This window comes from Apodemus sylvaticus, chromosome 1 (genome assembly GCF_947179515.1).
Source record: "Apodemus sylvaticus chromosome 1, mApoSyl1.1, whole genome shotgun sequence".
NCBI lineage: Eukaryota > Metazoa > Chordata > Mammalia > Rodentia > Muridae > Apodemus > Apodemus sylvaticus.
The window spans coordinates 61,450,040-61,472,605 of record NC_067472.1 but is presented as its reverse complement, the minus strand read 5'-3'; the positions used below and the strand labels follow the sequence as shown (position 1 = coordinate 61,472,605).

At 44.2% G+C, this 22,566-nt stretch overlaps 1 protein-coding gene and 1 non-coding gene across 5 annotated transcripts in view; both read right to left on the bottom strand.

The window, feature by feature from the left end:
• Nap1l4 (nucleosome assembly protein 1 like 4) overlaps nucleotides 1-22,566 on the bottom strand; it is a 36,082-nt gene that overhangs the window by 2,802 nt on the left and 10,714 nt on the right. For 3 of the 4 annotated variants that reach the window (XM_052194730.1, XM_052194703.1, XM_052194719.1), the window contains 11 exons: nucleotides 22,216-22,315; nucleotides 19,849-19,990; nucleotides 19,597-19,683; nucleotides 17,643-17,774; nucleotides 15,845-15,916; nucleotides 13,118-13,257; nucleotides 10,842-10,987; nucleotides 8,060-8,082; nucleotides 7,530-7,649; nucleotides 4,798-4,827; nucleotides 3,866-3,922 (listed from right to left, as the gene is read on the bottom strand). In XM_052194730.1, coding sequence (XP_052050690.1) covers nucleotides 3,866-3,922; nucleotides 4,798-4,827; nucleotides 7,530-7,649; nucleotides 8,060-8,082; nucleotides 10,842-10,987; nucleotides 13,118-13,257; nucleotides 15,845-15,916; nucleotides 17,643-17,774; nucleotides 19,597-19,683; nucleotides 19,849-19,990; nucleotides 22,216-22,295 — 1,029 coding nt within the window. In that variant the 5' untranslated portion in view covers nucleotides 22,296-22,315. Of the gene's footprint in view, nucleotides 1-2,313; nucleotides 2,350-3,865; nucleotides 3,923-4,797; nucleotides 4,828-7,529; nucleotides 7,650-8,059; nucleotides 8,083-10,841; nucleotides 10,988-13,117; nucleotides 13,258-15,844; nucleotides 15,917-17,642; nucleotides 17,775-19,596; nucleotides 19,684-19,848; nucleotides 19,991-22,215; nucleotides 22,316-22,566 lie in introns of all 4 variants that reach the window. The other variant, XM_052194712.1, reaches the window with a different exon arrangement.
• LOC127676539 (small nucleolar RNA SNORA54) lies at nucleotides 15,107-15,233 on the bottom strand. Its single transcript, XR_007976010.1, has one exon. It is a non-coding gene; the product is annotated as a small nucleolar RNA SNORA54 (small nucleolar RNA).

Genomic DNA, 22,566 nt, shown 5'->3' with positions numbered 1-22,566 from the left:
CAAGTAGTGCTCCTCACCACTGAGCCACCTCTCCAGCCTGAGAACACAGGGATACACTGAGCCCTCTGGGTTAGGGATCCCATGCCTACCTGTGTTTCAGGGGCCTTGTAAGTCAACAAGGAACCCAAGCCCAGAGATGCTGTGCTATCCTCAGAAGTCAACTTCACTGTATATGGAATTAACTCAAACCCAAGCTGCTGGGCACTCCTGTGGGGGGCTTTTTTGATTGGATTATCTGAGGTGGAAAGACCTACCTTAAATCTAGGCCACACCTCCTAGTAGTAGTTTATGTAAAGGACATGGAAGAAAGAAGTTTCTGCTCTTTGCCTGCTTGCCCTTACTGTCTGGCAAGTCCATTCCTTCACTGGAATGAGAACCTATTTCTTTGGGATGTCGGCATATACACACAACAGCTGAGATCAACTTTGTGGACCAAATAAGGATCAGATGTTTGAACTTTCTGTTGTGAGACAGCCATTTCTAGAATAGTTGAATCACAGACTATAAGCCACTCTAGTAAAGCCCATTTATAATGGATTCATCCTATCAGTTTTTTCTCTAGAGAAGCACAGTGCAGATGCCAATCAAGCAAAAGCTGTCAGAAGACAGCCAAGGCTAGATCTAGAGGTAGTCATCACAGTGGCCAAGGTCACTAGCCCACTGACCTAGAGAGCACCAGAGGCAGGGTGTCCCAAGCGAGCACAGCAGGGATAGGAGAGAGGAAGGCAAGCAATGCACACAAGGGAAGGAGTGGGAGCTCTAGGGGCTGGGGTGCAACTGGGGTCTCCCCCAGCACAGAAAAATAAAGGCATTGCAGGTGGAAAACCGATGGGAAAGGAGTAGGTGCCTCTCTACCACTGCCTCAGAACATATGCATTACTTAAATGAAGTGGTATTTTGATCACAGGAATGTAAAATTTTTGTCTTCAATAGAACTAAAACTTGAGGATGTAAAAATCCAAAACACAGCTCACAGCAGTTTGGGTAATGGAACTGCCAAGGAGCATCATCTTTACTAAGGTGGCAGAAGAGGCCGTTGGAAAGGAAGAACAGTGAAGCAGCGGGTTTACACAAGGCACCCACAGCTCCAGACCCACCCCTGCAGGCAGTAGGCAGTAGTGTCCACCTACACTCCTGCTGGAATAACAAGCCCTTGAAGGGGATTTTGCAAATGGGACACTTACTGGCTTTGGCCTGTGACACAGTCAGAAACTAAGCTGCAACTGAACTATAGCATCTGCTACATCACAAATCTTAATGACAAATTGGCCCCTCAACATTAGCACTTAAAATGTCTAAGTCGGCCAAAACCTTATCACCACAGGACTACATAAGGTGGGGTTATCAAGAGCATAGTCGGCCTGAGAAAGATGGAGCTGAGGCCGCTTATACTCCACTATGTCAGCTGCACTAGAGAGCAAGGCCCACACCAAAGCTACCTATAGGTGGACACCCACCATGCTCTGCTACTATGGTCTTGATAAAGAGGGATATTTTAACACTGACAGTCAACTGTACCTAACTGCTAGAGTGAAGAAGGCCCTAGAGCGAGCCCATCAGAGCCAATAGGCTAAGGTTGTCAGACGCCTGTCACTCTGAACAATTCCTTATAAACTGATGTCTACAAATAAAAAAAGGCAGGGGCCTCCACGTAGGATCCTTGTGGTACCTCCCATTCTGCCTGGCCTTTCTTCCTTCATAAGATGTGTGCAAAGGCTGTGAACACCCACAGGGAGCACAAGGGCCTCCCTCACTGCTAGTTACTTATAGGTGAGTGTGCTCTCCAAACCAAACAGGGAAAACAAGGTGCCCCACATCGTGTCCACACTGGCAGGGACACCAGGCCACCTGACCTGATCATTTTGTTCATTCACTCGTCTGCCCAATGCCTGGTAGACACCTAGACAAATCCAGAGCGACTACAGTCACATAGTGTCTTTAAGTCTGGTGCAGTGTAGACAACAGGTATTTTTCTATCAGGGTTTTTAGTCCAGGGTGGCTCCTTTCAGCTGTTGACCCCCAGAGCCTCTTGTTCTGTTACCAGTGACAATGCTCTCCAATGTACAGCCCATTGCCCAGTTACCAAAAAACACCAGGCCCTGAAGGTAGGAGTTAAGCCTCACTCTTCTGCTGGTTTTACAAATGCAGTAACTGTGGAGCCAGTTCAAGTGCCACTCACAAGGCCCAGAGGCAGCCCTAGCTCCTATATGATGTAATGGATCACGCTTTTCTATGTCCCAGAAGTCAAAGTAATGCAACGAATCAATTTCAGACAGCAATTTGGAAGTTAGGTATGAACAGATTCCACCTTACCTAGAAACGCATGAATGATTAACACAAAAATTACACCTAAATGGGGAAAAAAATTGAAAGGAACTGTCAGCATGAAAGAAAATGAAATGCACAAAATTATACAGGAGGCAACAGCCACATTCTCATGATACAAGGGCTTCCAGTAGGGGTGGAGCAGCTTCAGCACAGCAGAGCTGCACGCTTTCCCGAGGTCGAACCTTATTCCCTCTTACAATAAACAACTCCCAGACAACACTGTGCAGTATTTTAGTGACGATTCTAGTCACCCTCCACTTTGGAGGGTGCTCATGATACCATAGAACAGTCACACCTTGACCTAAGGACAGAAGGACCACCCCTCGGACTGTCTGCAACAGCTCTTCACTGTACCCCCACTGCCCACACTACTTCTGAAGCTTCTTCACCCTACACAATGCAAACGGCCAAGTGTCTGCAGGGTTTTCTACTAATCACGTGATAACCTAGGTAAGAGGCTCTCTTCAAAAACGGGGACATGAGATGAGACAGAAGGCTCTGCAACATGACAAAGGGAAAACAAGAGGAAAAAGAAATGGGAGGCGAGGGAGGGGATGCAATGGAGGCTAAGTGAGACAAGCAGAGGCCGAGGTGCAGAGTTGGAATATGCATGTGACAAGCTGCCCTGGTCCCTGCCAACTGCACTGTGACCATGTGTCCATCACTGCTCAGAGCATGAACAGCCAACACCCCGAGGCTCACCAGGTAGTTCAGTCTCCATGACCCAAGAGTGACCCTTACAGGAGAGTGGCGTTCCTGTGGGCGGCAGCAGCTTTCCCATTTTTCCCAAAGGGGAACTTCCCAGTGTGTGCATGCATTCCCAGAGCACAGCAGCCACAACATCAAGTCACTGCACTGACAGCTTTTAGCACACACTCCACACAGGGAAAACAAGGACAACAGACGGACACTAGCCAGTCAAAGACGCAAAGCACAGGGACACCAGGCAGGGATGCACTTCAACAGACGGCCTCCCTCCCCCACACACATACTGTCAAACACAGGGAAGTATGGCTGCACTAGAGCAGCTCAGGGCATCCTGTCATCGGGTGCCACAGCCCCCTAAATGACGAGTCTCCTGAAACCACAGAGAAAACCCCAAACTTCCAGGTAAAATTGGTAGTGCAGACTGTCTTTTTCTTTTGCCAGCCTTTCTGTTCTACAATCAATCACTATGCATGTGTGTAGGTACATATGTTTTTTCTGAATCTTCTCAGCAAAAATTCTGATCACAATCTAATGTTCTCTTATTATCGAACACAATCCAGACCAGGTGCTCTGCAGATGCACATGGGTGCTTCCTGTCACAACATCCCTCTAGGGAAGAGCTGGAAGCTCTTGTATGTTCGAGTCTACAGAGAGCTGAATACCACCTGGTTGAATCTGACACCTAATGTTCCAGGCACATGAGTTGCCTTTCCTCAACTGTGGATTTCCTGACATGTGTATTCTTAGCATCATTGCCTCAAAGTGGGAACAGCTTCAAAAGTCCCACTGTGCAATATTGGTAGGTTCAGGACGTCCTCAAATAACTAACCTTGGGGTTAACATCAGCATCATCGTCATCTTCTCCTTCCTCATCACCTTCCAATTCCTGTATTAAAGAGACAAAAGAGTGAGGACTAGGGTGTGACCAAAGGGCATCACCTGAACCTGTCCAAAGTGGCACACAGCTTACTCTTGCACAACACTTGCTATTTCTTACAAAAGAAGCCAGGGCTACAGACACTCAATGCTTAAGAGCACAAACAGCCCTTTCAGAGAGAATGAATTTAGTTCCTAGCTCCTATGTCAGGCAGCTCACAGCCATTGCAAACTTCTGCTTCAGGAGATCTATCTGATGCCTTCTGCACTCCACAGGAGCAAGCACATAAGCACACATGCATGCACACCCAGACAGACGTGCATAACCTTAAACAATTATTTCTTTAAAAAGACAAAAAGAATTAGTTGAACAGGCTGATCCAGAAGATCAGCTTCCCATGGTGTCTCCTTTCCACAAGCAAATCAGAGCAGAGCCCTGCATTAAGGCTACCCTCTGTATAGTTTCATTTTCACAGATAATTCTGAACCATTTCCAAAAAATTAGACATTCCTTATTAAATGGTTACTAATATGCATTTAAAAACAGATTTATTTATTTAACATGAGTACACTGTCACTGTCTTCAGACACACCAGAGGACATCAGATTCCCTTATAGATGATTGAGTCACCATGTGGTTGCTGGGAATTGAACTCAAGACCTCTGGAAGAGCAGCCAGTGCTCTTAACCACTAAACTATCTCTCCAACCCTAATATACACCTTTATAAGCAATTACAGGGTCAAAATCTATGGGCACCAACACCAAATGGTTTCAAAATGCCAACTGAAACCAGAGCGAGGCCCCTGGACTTCCTAACTTCAAGCAGACAAGGTAAAGCCACACAAGGTGGGAGTAACAACACTGCATATGACTTCTTCCTTACCTCCTCTTCACCTTCCTCACCTTCTTCAAACTGCAGGAGAAACAGAAAAACAAGTTAAATTTCTAGAACCATAATGTAGCCCCAATACCAAGCCAATAAGCACCCTGCTGTGCTAAAGGGAGCATGAAGCTTAGTGTTGCTTCAGAAGCAGTGATGCTCCACCCAGGTGGCTGTGAGGCACATGCTGTTGTTGCAGGCCCTGTGAGGGGCCTCCCAGGACTGAAAGCTGCTCAAGAGTTAAGGATGGGGAAAAGTGACAACTTGTGGGGTGAACATGCTGGAAGAGCCACCTCTCTATCTTCAGACTGAAACGGGCAACTAGAGTCATTTGGAAAGAGGGACTCTCAACTGAAAAAATAAGTCCATGAGATGTGCCTACAGGCAAGCCAATAGTACATTTTCTTGATTACTGACTGAAGCAGTAGGGCCTAGCTCACTATGTGGTGTCATCCCTAGGCTGGTGGTATCTTAGTGCTACAAGAAGACAAGCTGAGCAAGTTAACAAGCAGCATTCCTCTATGGTCTCTGCATCAGTTTCTGCCTCTAGGTTCCTAACCTTTCCTGGATGATGGAAAATCCAGGTAAAATCAAACATACCCTTTCATCCCCAAGTTGCTTTCTGTGTTGTCACAGCAACAAATGCCAACTAATACCAAGGCTAAACTAAGTTAATCAGCTGTTTAATTGCATACAAAAATTTTGGCATTTCACACCTCAGATAGTGGGGTGGGACAGGTTTCTTTTTTATATATTTATTTTATAAACATTCGTAAAATCTTGATGTTTAATCAAGACTAATAATGTCAAACCACAATCAGGGTTCTATGTCAATTTCTCTAACATGTTTTTAGTCAGACAATTTCAAGTTCCAAACATGAGCAAGTTCCTAAAGGCTGGTCACTCTAGTACCAGTGACTACCAGCACATGAGAAGGCAGCTGACTTGCACTTATAAAAATAAGACCACTCATATTTCTTTGAGACAATATGAAAGTGCAGCTTCAAAAAGCCAAAACCCACTGGCCTCCTAGCACAAGGCAGCGAGAAGGGACCCAGCCACAAAGCAGTGTCTTTCCCTCATGGCATCCAAGCAGGTTTCTAAAACAGGCCTTTTGTTTGTTTTTAAGATGAGGGCTTCCCTATATAGCCCAAATTAGTCTTGAAACAATTCTATCTCAAGCTCCTGAGTGCCAGGATGACTCCATGAGTGTACTGCATGAATCCAAGAGGGAAGGTTCATCTGAACTAGCCCAGTGACATTATCTTAAGATTCAAGTACACTTCTTTCCTCAGGAGCCTATCTTGAGAAAAAAATCATCTGGTGGGGTTTGCACCCAGCGCACCTGCCACATGTGCACAGTGCACAGCAGGACAGGGGCAGCTGCCTCCCCCAATAACCCTCTGGTCTTATGGTGCCCAGCAGTAATATGTTTCTTACACTTGCTTTAAGTGCCTGGTAAGTGAGGCTACTGCAGCCAGCTCCTCAGTAATGGGGCAGAAGGGACGATGCAGACCCTCCACCTGCTACCCTTAAAGCGTAAGCTCACAGTATCATACACTCTTTGGCCCGAAAAAGAAAATCCACACATATATGCACATGTAGTCTCAAACTGCTGGCTTAGGCCTTTCAGACCCCATGTCAAGTATGAAGACCACTGAAGTGGGGACAAACTTTCCAATGACTCTCTGGCTAACTTCAATATCAGTTCTATCGTTATAGCAGCACAAGTCAGTAGTGCACACAGTTTAGCCCTACAGCCACCATCTTGAATGCTGCCTTAGAATTGCTGTGTAACTAGACTGTTCTAAAGCCCATGCCTCTGCACTGCAGGAAACCACAACTATCTCTGCCTAAGAAACAAGCAAGACTTTGATTCAGGAGAGGCAGCCCTCCATGTACTACACAGGCCCCTGGACCTTCCTGATCACCTCACTCCCCATCTAAAAACTCCAACAGACTCTCATGAGTTTTTCAAATGAAGGTTAACAACTTGACCTCTACAGACTGTGGTAACTTGGGGACAACCCAAGCCTTAGCCACCATGAGAACCTGTGCCAGGTCACATTAAAAGTATGGCCTACTAAGCAATTCCTGGAACACATTGCATGGGGTAGGAGCCTCAGTTGTAGGGCACTACTATGATGCATGCCAGTGTAATTCCAATGCTAGTAACTGTCTGGTATGGTCCAATCTCCCCAAGGAAGGGCTTCTTCATACTGGAGTTTGCTCAAGTTCTTAGGTTTTCCACAGAATAGTTTGACCCTCAGGGTCTTAAGGCAAGGTTAAGGAGCTGTAGAGATGACCCCTCAGCAGTTTAGAGCACTGACTGCTCTTCCGAAGATCCTAAGCTCAAATCCCAGCAATCACAAGGTGGCTCACAACCATCCGTAATGAGATCTGATGCCCTCTTCTGGAATGTCTGAAGACAGCTACTGTGTACTCATATATAATAGATAAATAAATCTTAAAAAAAAAAAAAAAAAAGAGGCAAGATTAAATGAGTCACTTCCTAGCTTCCCAGATGACAGGACTGGCAGCCTTATGGGATAGCCCCTCCTCTCACTATAGCTTCTAGGATTCTCCTCCCCTTAGGCTACTGTCATAAGCACAAGAGAACTGCAGGGCCATATGTCGGGATGAATACCAGCTCTGGGCCTTCCTGGTCATAGTTCAGAGTATCTGGGCACCCATAGGTGTGAGCACCCAGGTGACCAAGCCCCTGCCCCACATACATTGTCATCATCCTCTATGGCCTCCCCAGTGAAGTAGAGGACAGCCCGTGGCACGATGCGCTCACGGAAAAAGTGTCCAATTTCAAAGTCAGAGGCTAAGGTGAACTCGGAATCTTCATCCTGAGAGGGAAAACAAATAGTTAACTCATTTCAGTGGGGGTAAAGACATGTTCAGTACCCTCCCCTCCCCCTCACCCTTACTTCTGAATGATCTGCACTGCTGGGTAACAGTCACCATATTCAAAGCCACTTAAAATGACCTTAAAGCTAATGTTCAAATTACACTACAAAATACCATGAAACAACAAAGCAGGTGGGTGGCAGCTCTCTGCATGTCCTATGCTTCAGGGTAGGAGATTGGGGGTCTCTACTGAGAACTAAAAACAGGCATGAAAAAAACGTTCCCAAGGCCCAAGGTATAATGACTTCACTCTACAGAAACTAAAGGAGGAAGAATGGATCAGAAAGATCAAGTGCTTATTCAAGAAATACTTGACAGAAAAATCAGGGTTTTTGACAATACATCTTACCAGAGATTCTCCATCTCCAGAGGCTAGAAGGAGAAAAGAAAACACACTTATATTACAATGATACCAATGTTTTAACATCCACACTGACGGGAACTCAGCTGGCAGACAGCTCTCTCAGAACCCACCGAGGCACCTAGTGAACATTTCACAAGCTTCATCTGTTACTATTATTTCAGTTAGATAAAGCAGTGGGAGCCAGGCAGTGCACACCTTCAATCCCAGCACTTGGGAGGTAGAGGCAGGTGGATTTCTGAGTTTGAGGCCAGCCTGATCTACAGAGTGAGTTCCAGGACAGCCTAGGTTACAGAGTGATACCTCCCCGAACCAAAAATTCTTTTCTTAAAAAGCTTACATCTCGCCAGGCAGTGGTGGCGCATGCCTTTAATCCCGGCACTTGGGAGGCAGAGGCAGGCAGATTTCTGAGTTCGAGGCCAGCCTGATCTACAGAGTGAGTTCCAGGACAGCCAGGGCTACACAGAGAAACCCTAACTTGAAAAACAAACAAACAAACAAACAAACAAACAAAAGGCAGTGGTTCAAAAATGCTGAGAGTTTGAAGGATAAGCAGGAGGTAGGTAAATCAGCTGCCCTATTGGTATCATACAGAAACTGACCCTGCACACTATACAATCCTGAATGGTAGATGTTTATCTGTTATGAGGGAAAGAGAAGAATGTGCATTCTGCTGATGACCCTGCAGATGGGTTTGCAGCCTTTCACCCAAGGATGATGATGTATTCATGAGGGTCTACATGCAAGACCATCAAAGTGGGGCTGATATTCACCAGGTCAAACAGAAGATGTGGGCTTCTTACCACACCCCCATGAAACCAAACAACAGTTACCTGGCAGATGATTTGGACCTTGACTAGCAATGTGTTGGAGTAGACCTAATGCTCTCTGTTTAACTGTGGTGCCAGCATTTTTCACAGGGCTCAGGTCATTTGTTGTTACAGCCTGACAGTATTCACTGGTACAAAAACACAGCATTAGGTGTATGAAAACCACCCACAAGAGGCAAGGAACAGCCGGGCGGTGGTGGCGCACGCCTGTAATCCCAGCACTCTGGGAGGCAGAGGCAGGTGGATTTCTGAGTTCAAGGCCAGCCTGGTCTACAGAGTGAGTTCCAGGACAGCTAGGACTACACAGAGAAACCCTGTCTCGAAAAAACCAAAAAAGAGGCAAGGAACAGAGTCTGAGGGCTGGACCCTGACTCCCCAGTGACAAGCACCACAGCACATGCCTTCTAGGCAGATTCTGTAGGCTGAGGGTCAATGAGGACTACACTAGTAGTGTCTCCATCCTCAAATCTGTAACCTAGCCACTAGGCACCATCCTCCTTTTCTGTTCCTAGAACTCATCACTTGATACTGTTGTATGCTACCTGGCTAAAATTGTACCCACTTCCTTATTTTCTCCTCTTCAACTTCCTGAAAGCGTTGTTTACTGTTTTATATTCATTTCCATTTAAAATGCAGGCTAGAAATCGAATAAGCTGATTTCAGAATTGTGCCACTATAAAACATCACCCCTAAAATCATATCTGCTTATCAATGAATTCCACTTTCACTGTTGCTTTAGGAACACTTTTAGGGAGCTGAACATGGTGGCACTTGCCTTTAATCCCAGCACTCCCAGACAGAGACAGGCAGATCTCTGTGAGTCCCAGAACAGTCTGGTCAACAGAACAAGTCCCAGGACAGCCAGGGCTACCCAGAGAAACCCGATCTCAAAAAAAAAAAAAAAAAAAAAAAAAAAAAAAGAGTAGTTTTAGGAAACTTCCTAAGACAGGGAGGGTGTCACTGCGTAGCTTTAGTTGTTCTGAAACTCACTATGTAGACATTTACCTGTCTCTGCCTCCCAAATGCTAGGACTAAGGGCATGTACATGTGCACTATGCCCATCGAGAAGCCAACTCTTAAAGGCAAGGATCCCCCACCTGGGCCTCACATAGTCAGCCTGGTCCACATGTATGTCAATGTGTGCTCTAAAGGAATTTCTTCACACAGGAAATGTGAGCGTGAAGCTTATTCTTATTTACTAATGTAACATTTTTTATTTTGTGGGTTCAAAGTTAAATCACAGAAAATAGCCATTATAATAACATCACCCAAATGTCCCATGAGGTGTACTTGGTGGACAACAGCAGCAAGCTTTGGGACAAAGCAAAGCTAAGCGAAGAATGGACCTGCCTAAGGTCCCCTGAAATAAATATTCAGGAATGAGTATTTATTTATGTCCACTGATGGTCCCTTTGTGGAGAATGACAAGAAAATGCCTCATACCCATTCTCTAACACTAAGCAAGGGTCTGGCCAACCACCTTCCCAATTACAGAATTACTATGGCACTGCCAAGACAGGAGTCCCCAAGTAGACTGCAGTCATTATTACTAGGCTCAAGATCCAGCCTTTGTTATATAGCTCAGAAAATGAACAAAATGCTTCAATGTTATAATTCTGTTCCTAGCTTTTAAAAACCATCACATAGAAATTCCAAGTAAAGCCCCGTGCTCTGTCAAACTGTATAAAACTAGGGTAAACTGAATTTATAAGAAAAAGAAGTTGGACTGATGACTCAGGTTTGTAACTGTGACTAGCTTGAGCCAGGAAGGGTCCTGGAGAATCTGTGCCTGCCTCCTGCCTAGAAAGCTGGCCTATCCCCTCCATGTGCCAAAAAACAGTGGTCATCTTCTCCTAAGGCGCACACACAATTTCTAAAAGCTAACCAAATACAAGGGAATAGAACGATTTTATACAGCATGCACAGCTGCCCCTACCCACCTTTCAGGGGGCTGAAGAAGTTGAAGAAGGACTCATTGGGCACTTGCTTGGTGATGGTTCGTACGGTGCCCCGGCCCTTGTGCTTCTGCTTTTTCTTGATGGTTTTGACTGTGACATTTTTTCCTTTCTTCCAGTCTATTGTACACCTGCAGGGACAAGGCAGCTGATATAGACACTCACCCGAAGAGAAATCCCACTACTGTCCAGGAAGGAAGCCAGAGTCCTATGGAACATCTGACACCACTCATCTGCAAACCAGGGAAAAGAACCCCAAAGTCCATCTGTATGGCAGCTTACAAGAGCTAGCCTGATCCCGTCATGCTCAAAAGCCTTACAGCTCTGAAATGACAAAAGCATTCTTCAACACTAGTTCATAAAGATTCTGAAATGTCTTCTGTGCAAGATCCAGTCAAGTCCACAGAATACTCAAGAACTCATCATCACCTGTTCCATTCCGTCTGGGCACACTAGGGTTACCACTCATGTACTCCAACTCAGAAATCAACTGAAGTGAACAGGACAGCAGAGGCCACTGTCTCACTTCTGGTGGAAGCAGAATGGTGTCTGCTCAAAAACCCATGGAAAAGTCAAGGCCTCTCCAACATGACAGATTGGCCCTTAAAAGAAATCTCTTCTAACCTAATACTGAATACTCCAAGCCTTTGAATCAACTAGGACCTGAATGAATCCCAAAATCATTTAGTGGCATTAACAACACGAGTGTTTTATTTCAACAGTCAGTTTCCTAAACAGTGAGATAAACCACAGGAGTCAACTTCCAGCTGCATCTCTATTGAGTGGTCTAGAAACTAATACCGTCAATTATCAGGTAGCAAATTCCATGCCATATTCCAAAGCTGTCAGTGAACTGTAACATGGATTGAACTTCACCATTCAACAAATACTTTTTCTCTTAAGAGTTTAGGGCTTTGCTGGACACAATGGTGGCACAGCCTTTAATCACAGCACTCTAGAGGCAGAGGCAGGTGCATTTCTAAGTTCAGCCTAGTCTACAGAGCAAACAAGTTTTTTAGGCAAGTCTGAGTTACCTAATTACATCCTGTCTCAAAAAAAAAAAAAAAAAATCCAAAAAAACACTTCAGGGTGGGCTGGAGAAATGGCTCAAAAGACCAGTACTTGCTTCCCAGCAACCACACAGTGACATCACAACCATCCTCAACTCCAGTTTCAGAGCATCTGATGCCCTCTTTCAACCTCTGTAGGCACCACATGCATGTGGTACAGATACAGATACACATGCAGACACAACACTCATACACATTAAATAAATCTTAAAAAAAACTTGGGGCTGAGGATACAAGCCAGTGGTAGAGCACTTGGTCTTCTATGTAAAGGTCGTAGGTTCAATCTCCAGTATCACAAAAAAAACAAAAAACAAACAAACAAAAAACCCCAAACAAACAAACAAACCCTTCAATTCCTAGTTATCTAATGGATTCAAAGCCTGGCCCCATTCAAACACAAACCGAGGACAGGCTTCCAAGTATATCAGAACCTTAAGACACAAACAAACGACACACCTTCGAGTTTTGGCCATGACAACATTTCAGCTTCTCAAATACAAGCTACTGTAGATAATTTCTGAAGAGCTTTTAAGTAGTTCCAGACTTTAAAATATATTTAAATAAAATTATTGCTAGGTGGTGATGGCACACACCTTTAATCCCAGCACACTAGAGGCGGAGACAGGTAGATCTCTGTGTTTGAGGTCAGCCTAGTCTACAGAGGGAGTTCCAATTACAGAGAAACCCTGTCTCACTGTATAGCTCTAAGTACAAACTTTGTGTGTGTGTACTGTGCCTCTGCATACATGCACAGGACAGATGCCAGGCAGAAGGTATCAGGTGTCCCCGCATCCTGTCCTCCCCTAACACTTTCACCCAATCCTTTGAAGCAGGGGTTTCCTGAATACAGGGCTTCTGTTTTCTTTACTAGGCTGGAAGCCCACCATTCCCCAGCAATCTTTCTGTTCTCTGCACTCTCAAAGCTGGGGTTACAGACATATGGCTTGTTATGCAAGTGCTGGGGTTTGAATTCTGATCCTTATGATTACACAGCCATCTCTCTGGCCCCTAAAACTTTTTTCTTTTAACATCATTCCCATTTTTGATCTTTTCCTTTGTTTTACACAGATCTTACTTTACAGCCTAGCCTGGCCTTGAACTCTTAGGCACCCGCCCCGCCCCCACACCTGACTCTTCATTTTAAAATTCAAAACCATTACTGCTTTTGTTGCAGAAAGACATGTTTCTTACCCATCACAGTCCACAATTTCAGGACCTTCGAAAGAAAACGGGTCGGCTTTGTCTGGCTCTGACTTCATCTTGTACGTTTTCGTCAGGACAGGGTTGGTGAAGTAGTCATTGGGTTCAAAATGAAACTCTAGCACAAAAGACTGAAGCAAAAATCCAGAGTAAGAACTACTTAACATCTGCACAAAGAACTTAAGGAACCAACTCACAACATATTACATAGCCCTTCCCACTAAGATCAACCTTGGCAGCCCCACTTCGCTCCATTCCTTCTCTGTATGAAATCCGGATCAGATTTTGTGCTTTGCAGTGAGTGAAAACAGGATCCTTTGTGGGAGGTAAGTAGAGAGGACAATGTCGGCTGCTCCCGTGAAGCTGCACAGTACACACAGTACACAGGGGCACACAGAGAGACAATATTTGCAGAAAAACAGGTATATCAAGTCCAATGGCAGCAAGGAAAAAAAACTAGTCAATTCACAAATATGTAAACAAAAAAATAAAGAAAATGGGGTGGTCACATCTTTAATTCTAATACTTGGGAGGCTGAGCCAGGCAGATCCCTGAGTTCAAGGCCAGTCAGGGCTACATAGAGAAACATGGTTTAAAAAAAAAAACAAAAAACAAAAAACAAAAAACCCCAAAAACCTTAGAAACAAAAAACAAGATGATTTTCTGAGGCAAAATGTACCAAACAAACAAACCAACAAACCTCTGTGGGATTAGGTAGTGCTCTGAGACATATGCCTATTCATGTAACCAAAAAAATTCAATGTAACTGACCTCTATAATAATCATCTGTGATTTATTTTGGGGGAGGGGACAGTTCACTCTGAAAGAATGATTATCTTGTGTGTTGTATGGACGTATCATCTGTCACTTTAAAAGCCTATGGTCTATGGCTTAGACAGGAAATAGAGGTGGAACTTCTGGGAAAGAAAGGATTCTGGGATAGAGCCAGGGGGGGGATTGGCCAAGAAGATGCGAGGAGAAGGACACATGGAACCTGAGCACAGGTAACCAACCACATGGCAGAATGTGAGCTGGAATGAATGGGAGATTTATCTGTCAGAGACATGCTTAGCTATATGGCCAAGGTATCTGTAAACACATTTTGAGTCTGAGTGCTACTTCTGGGAACATGGGACTGGAAGGAAGAACTGGGCCTAACTTCAACATACTCTAACCTAGCTGATCACGCTCACAGTAACCCTTGCCTCAGCAGGGAATACAGCCCCAACTAACATACAGAGGAAGATAAGACTGGCTGGGAATGGATGGAATCAGTCCTCAGAAAACAAACAGGCTACTAATAAGAAAGGAAAAAAACAATCTGATCTAGCTGAGAGTAGGTGGGCTCATGATTTATATTCCAAGCATCTGGAAGCTGAGGCAGGGGGAGACTGCCATGATTTTCAGGCCTGGCCTGGATAGTCTATAGTGTGATAGTCTATCTCAAAAACAAACAAAAAACAACCAGCCAAGGTAGCATATGCCTGTAATTCCAGAACATGATGAGCAGCACAGGCAAAAGAGCCACAACTCTGAAGTCAGCTTAGTCTATATTCTGGGTTAGCTCAGGCTATACAACAAGACCCTATCTCACAACAATGAAATAATTCATACAAAGGCAAAAGTACAATTGAGTCTGGATGAATTGAAAGTAAAATAGCAGGGTCTCAAATCTGCCTATTCGAGAAAGGTAGATCAGGTAGCTTTGGGTGGGAAGGAGCTTCTGTGGCCACGTGAATAAGACCACATGGCCTGAGAAAAAGAGAGGCAGCAGCAAACACACTGGCCTAATCTTCAGAGTTGACAGCCAAATGTAACTTTTATAAAGGAAAGAGGGATGGGATGTATATAGCTGCCCCCAAGGACTGATAATAAAGAAACCCCATCCACTGTTCTATCTCCACCTGTTAACCAGGGCCTGGGACAAAAAACAAAAACCTCTAGCTTCCTCCCTCAAGATCCCTTGCTTATTTCTTAAGTGTGTGTCTCCAAGACCTGAAACTGAAAGCCACTAGCCAGCCAGTCAGTCATGTGTCACTGGAAATCCTTTAGCACTGGAATGGAACCCACCAGCCACAGCAAGACTGACAGGTTACGAACAGTGCTCCTGAGTAGAAGGTGGGGCTCAGCAAGCACCAGCCCTGCACATTCTAGGTTAAGCCCATCTTCCCAGAGGCCAGACCACGTCCCATGTCTGAAGCTGTTTGGGGTAGTTTCAATCACATCTATTTTGGCTATTTTAGGGAAATTACTTTTCTTAGTATCTGGATTTCTGAACCAGTGTTGTTCATGTTTGTATATGTTCTTCTCGTTCTTTTAAGAGATTTCACTGTGCTGATCCCGACTCCTATACTAGAGTAATCCACCTCCCTCATGCCACCACATCTTGCTACTTCCCATTTGACACCTAGGAAAAATATGGTATGTCAATTTTCTCCACCAAACAAGAAAATCCAGCAACTAAATCAGAGGCTGACCAGGTGATAACCACAGCCCAGCAGTCAAGGCAAGGTCACCTTGGCACTAGCCTGCATCCAGCTGGCTGCTCAGTCTTGGGACACGATATGGTCTGTGTTACTGGCCAAATGTGCCCATTACCAACTGCAGCAGCAAGAGAAGTCTGAGGAGCAGGTATCCTCAGGGCTGCCCAACTTTGAGTGACAAGAATCAGATCTTTTGTACCTTATTCAATCAGTAAGGAGCTTGGTCACTACTCACCATAGGCTGTCCAGGGTCTGAAAACTTCACTTTAATATCCTGCAGGTGTTTCAAGATTGGTTCATCATATTCCTAACAAAGAAAGAGAGAACCCTAAACAACAGTCCACACTTCATGGCAGTCACAGCTGCATAAGTCCCAGATGCTGGGTTCTTGTCTGTATTGGCATTCTGTCTTTGTCCTGTAGTAACTTCTAGAAAGCAATGCAAATCTGTTCCCTATGTATATCTGGTGGCAGCAGCAACATACCAAGAATCAGCTGCCACCTTTCTGTAGGGTGACATTAATGCTGGCTGCAAGAAGTCCCATGCTCTCCTGCCACCATATGCCCCTATAGTTGGCACAGTACCACCAAGACTTCTGGTCCCCAACATCTAAAATGACAAAGTACAGGGCTTGGCATCAGGAGAGATGGCTAAATTACATGCTGGTCTATTAACCAGGGCAATTAATATGCCAAATCTGCATATGCCACTTCTATAAGAACACAATATGTCAAAACTTAACATACAAGCGCCAATGGCTCCCTTTGCTCTATGATTTACATGACTATTACTTAGACTTGTATAGTAAAGAGCCTACCTGAGAAAAAGCTAAAGGAATGAAGACTTGGATTCTTGCAATGACATAGTACTTACAGGTTAGAATGTTTTTTGTTGTTGTTGTTTTGTTTTTTTAAAGATTTATTATATGTAAGTACACTGTAGCTGTCTTCAGACACTCCAGAAGAGGGAGTCAGATCCTGTTACAGATGGTTGTGAGCCACCATGTGGTTGTTGGGATTTGAACTCAGGACCTTCAGAAGAGCAGTCGGTGTGCTTACCCACTGAGCCACCTCTCTAAACCCACAGGTTAGACTGTTCTTGAGTCCCAGGATTTAAAGTTCCAAACGTCTAAGAACTAAGCCCACTAAAGGCAATGTCCCAATTTTGAGGGTTTTTTTTTTTTTTTTTGACATCACAGAATAAAAACAAACCATATTAGGTATTTAGTGGGATAAAAAAACCAAAAGATAGTTCTGAAACAGGCCACACCATAAGCAGTCACATCTCTTGACACGGATAAAGGTGTATGGAGCTGTACACCAATAAGCCTGCCACACTATGCACCTGATCTGAATGGCCAGTCCAGCAGCCTATGATACATCTATTGTCATAACAAATGGGATGTCTGAATATCAGATGAGAACCAATATGGAGAATAAATACATGCACATATATTCCCATTAAAATACCAATACTCTCCAAAAAGCAAAGCAATGTTACGAACAAGCCCTATGCCCCCATTCTTCTTGTTTACCAGAGCTGCCAGAAAGCTGGCCAGTCCACACATACAACAGAGTGACACCAAGAGCTAGGCAGCCTGGTACTTAAATACTACGTTAGAAACTACCTCATTACAACCAAGTTTTACTTGGTTTATGCCCACCTAGTAGTGTGTGCAACAACACCCTGGACAACAGAAGAAAACACAACTGTCTCCATCAACCTGACTCACCCATCCCTTCCTTTATGCATATTTCCCATCCCATAAAGCCAAAGACGACTGAGTCACCTGGGGCATACATGGATCGTGTGAGGAGATTCTGAAAACACCTCTCCCCAGATTCCCTGTGTTCACAGGAAGAAAAGTTCTAGCCCCCAAAAGGAGACTTTTCATTCATCTTAAAGGACCTCCCAGAAGCACCCAGGTAAGCAGTGTGTAACCACCATCAGCTAATCCCTCAACATACAAGAGTTGTGCATCACCCCAGTCTTCCCCAACCCACCTGCTCACCAGGCAGAAGCCCCTCCCTCACCTGCACCAGCTCACTAAGCATGTCCACATTTCTGAAGATGGTGAACCAGAACTCAGGGATGCCTTTGGGGTTCAGCTCTTCCACTGTTGCTGCTTCTTTCTCAGCTATGACTACTTTATTCTTCATATCTCCCTATAAAACAGATTTTAAAAAGTTAAGTCTTTGAAATCAAAATTTAACACAATTCAAGGACTTACTGTCAGACATTATTTTAGGAGCCATTACACAATTTCCTTTTTCTCCTGTGTTTCCAAAACATGGAGTTGGAAAACACATTCATGGTACTATGTCCAAGTGTAATTTCACAATGAATGTCCTATCGAGGGAAGAAAACAACAGGTGTCGAACTGCCTCCAGACTTGTGAAAGACAGTTCACTTTGGCTTGGTGAGCTTCCTATCACCACACAAGAATGAAAACTGCAACAGCTTCTAGCAGACACATATATGGAGTCACATCCATTACCATGAATGTGAAGAAAACCCCGTTAGGCCAGGTATGGTAGTTGACACCTGTTATTCCAGCACATGAGAGGCAGAGTCATAAAGACTGACATAAATTTGAGGGCAGCCTTGTCTATTCACCAAGTTCCAGGCCAGCAAAGGCTGTCTCACAAACAAACAAAACAAGCACACAAACCCCAAGAAAACCCATTTGCTGCAGCAGCACTGTAATCAGCAAACTTCAGCAACTTGGGTATGCAGTTCCCAGGAAACAGAGCATGAGGGTATATGTACAAATACCATCACTGTGAACAGATAGGACATGCAGTACCATGAAAGGGAAACTTGTAACACGGCCTCAGGAAGAAGGTACGTTAAAGGAAGCTGAACCACATGAATTCTGAATGCTTATCATGATAGCCTGTTATGTCAGAACAACATCCAGAGGTCTTTAAATCATCAAAATGGGCTTTTTCTTGGATCATTAGGAACAAACTAATGCAAAGCCATAGCATCAACCAAGTTCTGCCAATGTCTAAAAGCAGAACACTGGCCAGGTGTGGTGGCATATGCCATCTATGTGAGTTTAAGACCAGCCTAGTCTACATAGTGAGTTCCATGTCAGCCAAAGTTACATAATGAGACCCCATTTAAAAAAAAAAAAAGGCACTATATATAACCATAAAAATTAAACATATTTCCAAAAAGATCACTAAAAGACAGTTCTATTGAACCAAAGCTATCTGTTATCTAAACACAAAATTAGCCAGACAGGGGCTTTGGTGTAACTTGGTGGTAAAAAAAACTTGCCTTTTGGTTGTGTGCCTCTAGGTTACATCCCTAGTACCTTTAAAAAAAAAAAAAAAAAAAAAAAAAAAAAGCAAACAAACCACCAAGATACAAGTTAAAATTAACCTTGTACCATGCTAGAGGTATGTAGATGAAACTGTCATAGAAAATGGATAGGATGTCACGACGTCAGTCATTCAGTTACCTGATGGTCTAAAGACAGAGTGAGGATGAGCTGCCTGAGGCTTCAGATGGCCCCTCTCTACATGTGCCTTCCTCCCCACTGAGGGGGAAGATGTGCAGCTCCCATCCATTGTAACCCCCTCCTCCTCTAGCCTTGGACTGTCATTTGTTAGCTTTGTTCTAGAGACAGGGTCTCACTATGTAGACCACGCTAGAAATCTGTCTGCTTGTCTCTCTAATGCTGGGGGGTAAAAATTATGTTTCACCATGCCTTGCACACTACAATTATGCCTGCCTGATCTGTATTTCAATCCTATGCTGCACTGAGAAGGGGTCATAACTCACTTGTCATGGTAACTGAGTACACTGCCTCAGATGCCATAGTGTCACCACAAACCCAGTGGAGATAAGGGAACTACTGTAGTCCCACTCTACAAAGCTTTGTGGACAGAAACCATGAAGCAGAACAAGCCCTTGAATTCATCTCCCAATACCACAAAAATAACTAGGATTAAACAACGCTGCACATCAGAAACTTACAGCCAACTTCTCATCCTCCTCATTCTCACTGTGCCATGCTGACTCTGCATCTGTGGGCTCCACGTCACCAGTGATGAATTCTCTTCTCTACATAAAAAGCCAAGAGTCCATCAGCACATTAGGCTCTCTGCAAACTCAAAAGCTAAGATGTTTACACAGGCCAGTGGAAAGACAGTCACAAATTCCCTAGGTGGTACCATGTCTCACCCCACAGGAGTCACTGCATGAGGCAAGCACATTAACAGCACGCACCTTGTCAAATAGAGGCTGGTACAAAGCTGCATACTTCCTCTCCAAGTCATGAACTTCCTCGTAGAACTTAGCTTCTATGTGTGCACACCTCACCTGGAGCTGCTTCAGAGCATTAATTCTTCTTTTGACAGCTTTGGGTAAACTATGAGAGAAAAAGAAATAAAACACCTGGTGCCAGCAAACAACTACATATACAAATACAATAAGCACCCTCATCAGAAAGAGCTGCTAAAACCCTACTTGCAAACAAACCAACAAAAAAGAATGGACTGCTTGCTGAGCAAGGTGGAGTAAGCCTTTAATTCCAGCATAGGCAGGTGGATTCTCTGTGAGCACAAGCCCAGCACCATCTACCTAACAAGTTCTAGGACAGCCAGCTAGAGATATATAGAAAGACCATATCCCCCCACCCCTGGAAAACAAAACAAAACAAAAAACCAAAAAAAAAAAAAAAAAAAAAAAAAACCGAAAAACAATCCTATAATATATCAAAAGCAGAAATAGGGTATCAGTTCATAAAATTGTTCTCTTGTCCCAACTAAACTGGTGATGAAAAACAGATCAAAGAGCATACTTGCAATCCCACCATGCAGGAGGCTACAACAATAAGAGTTTCAGAAGTTGAATGCTATTCTGGGTCGCACAGACCAAGAAGGAAAAGTGTAGGTCAAAGGTTATTATTAACCTAATATGCAGATAGTCTTTGGTCCAATTCCCACCACATACACCCACATGCACCACACACACAGCCACATGCACCCACACACACCACTCACCCACACCCACGAAAAACAAAAGAGGTGGGATCTGGGCATGGTGTTATATACCTATAATCTTAATACTTGAGAAGTGGATGTAGAGAAGGCTTTTCTTAGCTACAGAGTAAATTCAAGCCCAGAGTAGGCCGCCACACAAGATTTTACCTTTCAAAAAAACCAAAGACTGGGGCTGGAGAGATCGCTCAACAGTACTTGCTGTTCTTACAGAAGATCTGAGTTCAGTTCCTTGCACTCATGCTGAGTGGTTTAGAATTACCGAAAACTCTAGCTCCAGGGAAATCAGATGCCTCTGGACTCAAGTAAGCATGTACACACATATACACTTGTAATTTAAAACAAACAAAAGCCCACCAAGGAGATGGCTTAGTGGACAAGGGTGCTTGCTACCAAGCCTAATGACCTGAGTTAGGTCCATGAGACTCACAAGGTAGAATGAGAAAACCAACTCCTTTAAACTGTCCTCTGATCTCTACATACCCACAACAGAATGAAATAATAAAGAACAAAAGCAAAACTCACACACAAGGACCAGACACAGGCTGGCTAACAAGGACTCAGACATGTAGGCCCTGATGTTAGAACTGAACAGACACATAGAATTCTCTCTCCAAATCACACCAACTAAGAGTGTCTTTGCCTTGGTTCCAGAGTTTCTTTTTCTCTTTGTTTGTATGAGCACTCTTAAAATCAGAAGAAAAATAAACAAAAAACAAAAACAGAAACCAAACAAAAACCATGCAGGGAAATGGTGGCACACACCTTTAGTCCTAGCACTTAAGTGGCAGAGGCAGGTGGATCTCTGAGTTCTGAAGTCAGCCTGGTCTACAGAGCAAGTTCCAGGATAGCCAGGGCTACACAGAGAAGCCCTGTCTTGAAAAACCAAAATATGAAAGGAAAGAAGAAAAAATTTAACCTATAAAATTGTTTAAATTAAAACCCAAAAATACCACCAGGTGAAAACATGTTCACAGCAAATTTGAATACAGGTCCACATAATCAGCCAGTGCTGGCCCAACAGATATGTGAGGCTGCATTCTCACAAGCTCTCATCCCCCTGTGCTTCTGTCCCAGTGAGCAAAACCAGAAATCATTCTCAACTCCCTCACTACATCCTACCACCTAGTCCACCAATAAACAAACAAACAAACAAACAAACAAACAAGGAAAGCTGAACAGGACAAAGACAAACTGTACCCACTGAATAGAGTAAACCCAGAAAGGCCTCTACATGGACACAAGAAAATGTGCAGTGTCTCCTCCTATTGTAACAGCTAAGCCTCACCCAACTGGACATGGAGCCTGAGGTGGCTCATTTCTGCCAAAAGGCAGAGGCCCCAAGAAGCAATGCCTCTCATTTTACCATACAACAGAGCCAGGACACAGGCCTCCTGACAAGGGTAAAGGTACAGGTGTCCTACAGCTGACCAGATAGCACTCTAGCTTATCAGCCGAGTCCTCTACCAGCCACACGGTGGCACTGTGCACTACCAAGCAGACAAGATGAGCTGCTGAAGTATGAAAACCACACTTGCTCCTATGCTAATGCAAGATTATGTTTGCTCTGTTGCTTGACTGGCTATGTACTTACGTTTCTATGTAACTAGAAGGAGTGTGAGAGACGTTGTCAAGACGTTCCTGCAAAGCTGCCAGCACTTGTGGGTTCTGCATCACCTGGTCTGTGAGTTTTTCTATGAGGAGTTGGAAATGAGAACAGAGTTATTTAGCAGCCAAGAACCCAAACACCAACCTGGATCTCAGGCTTGCCAACTCAAAAGGATGAGCAGACCTTATCTCAAAATAAAAAACCCACAAGAGTGCCGGACTGTAACTCAATAGTATACTACTTGCCTAGTGTATGAAGCCCTGGGGCTCAATCCTATTACTACAAATGTCTGTTAGAAATATATTCCCAGTTGGGTATAGTGGCACAGGCTGCTAA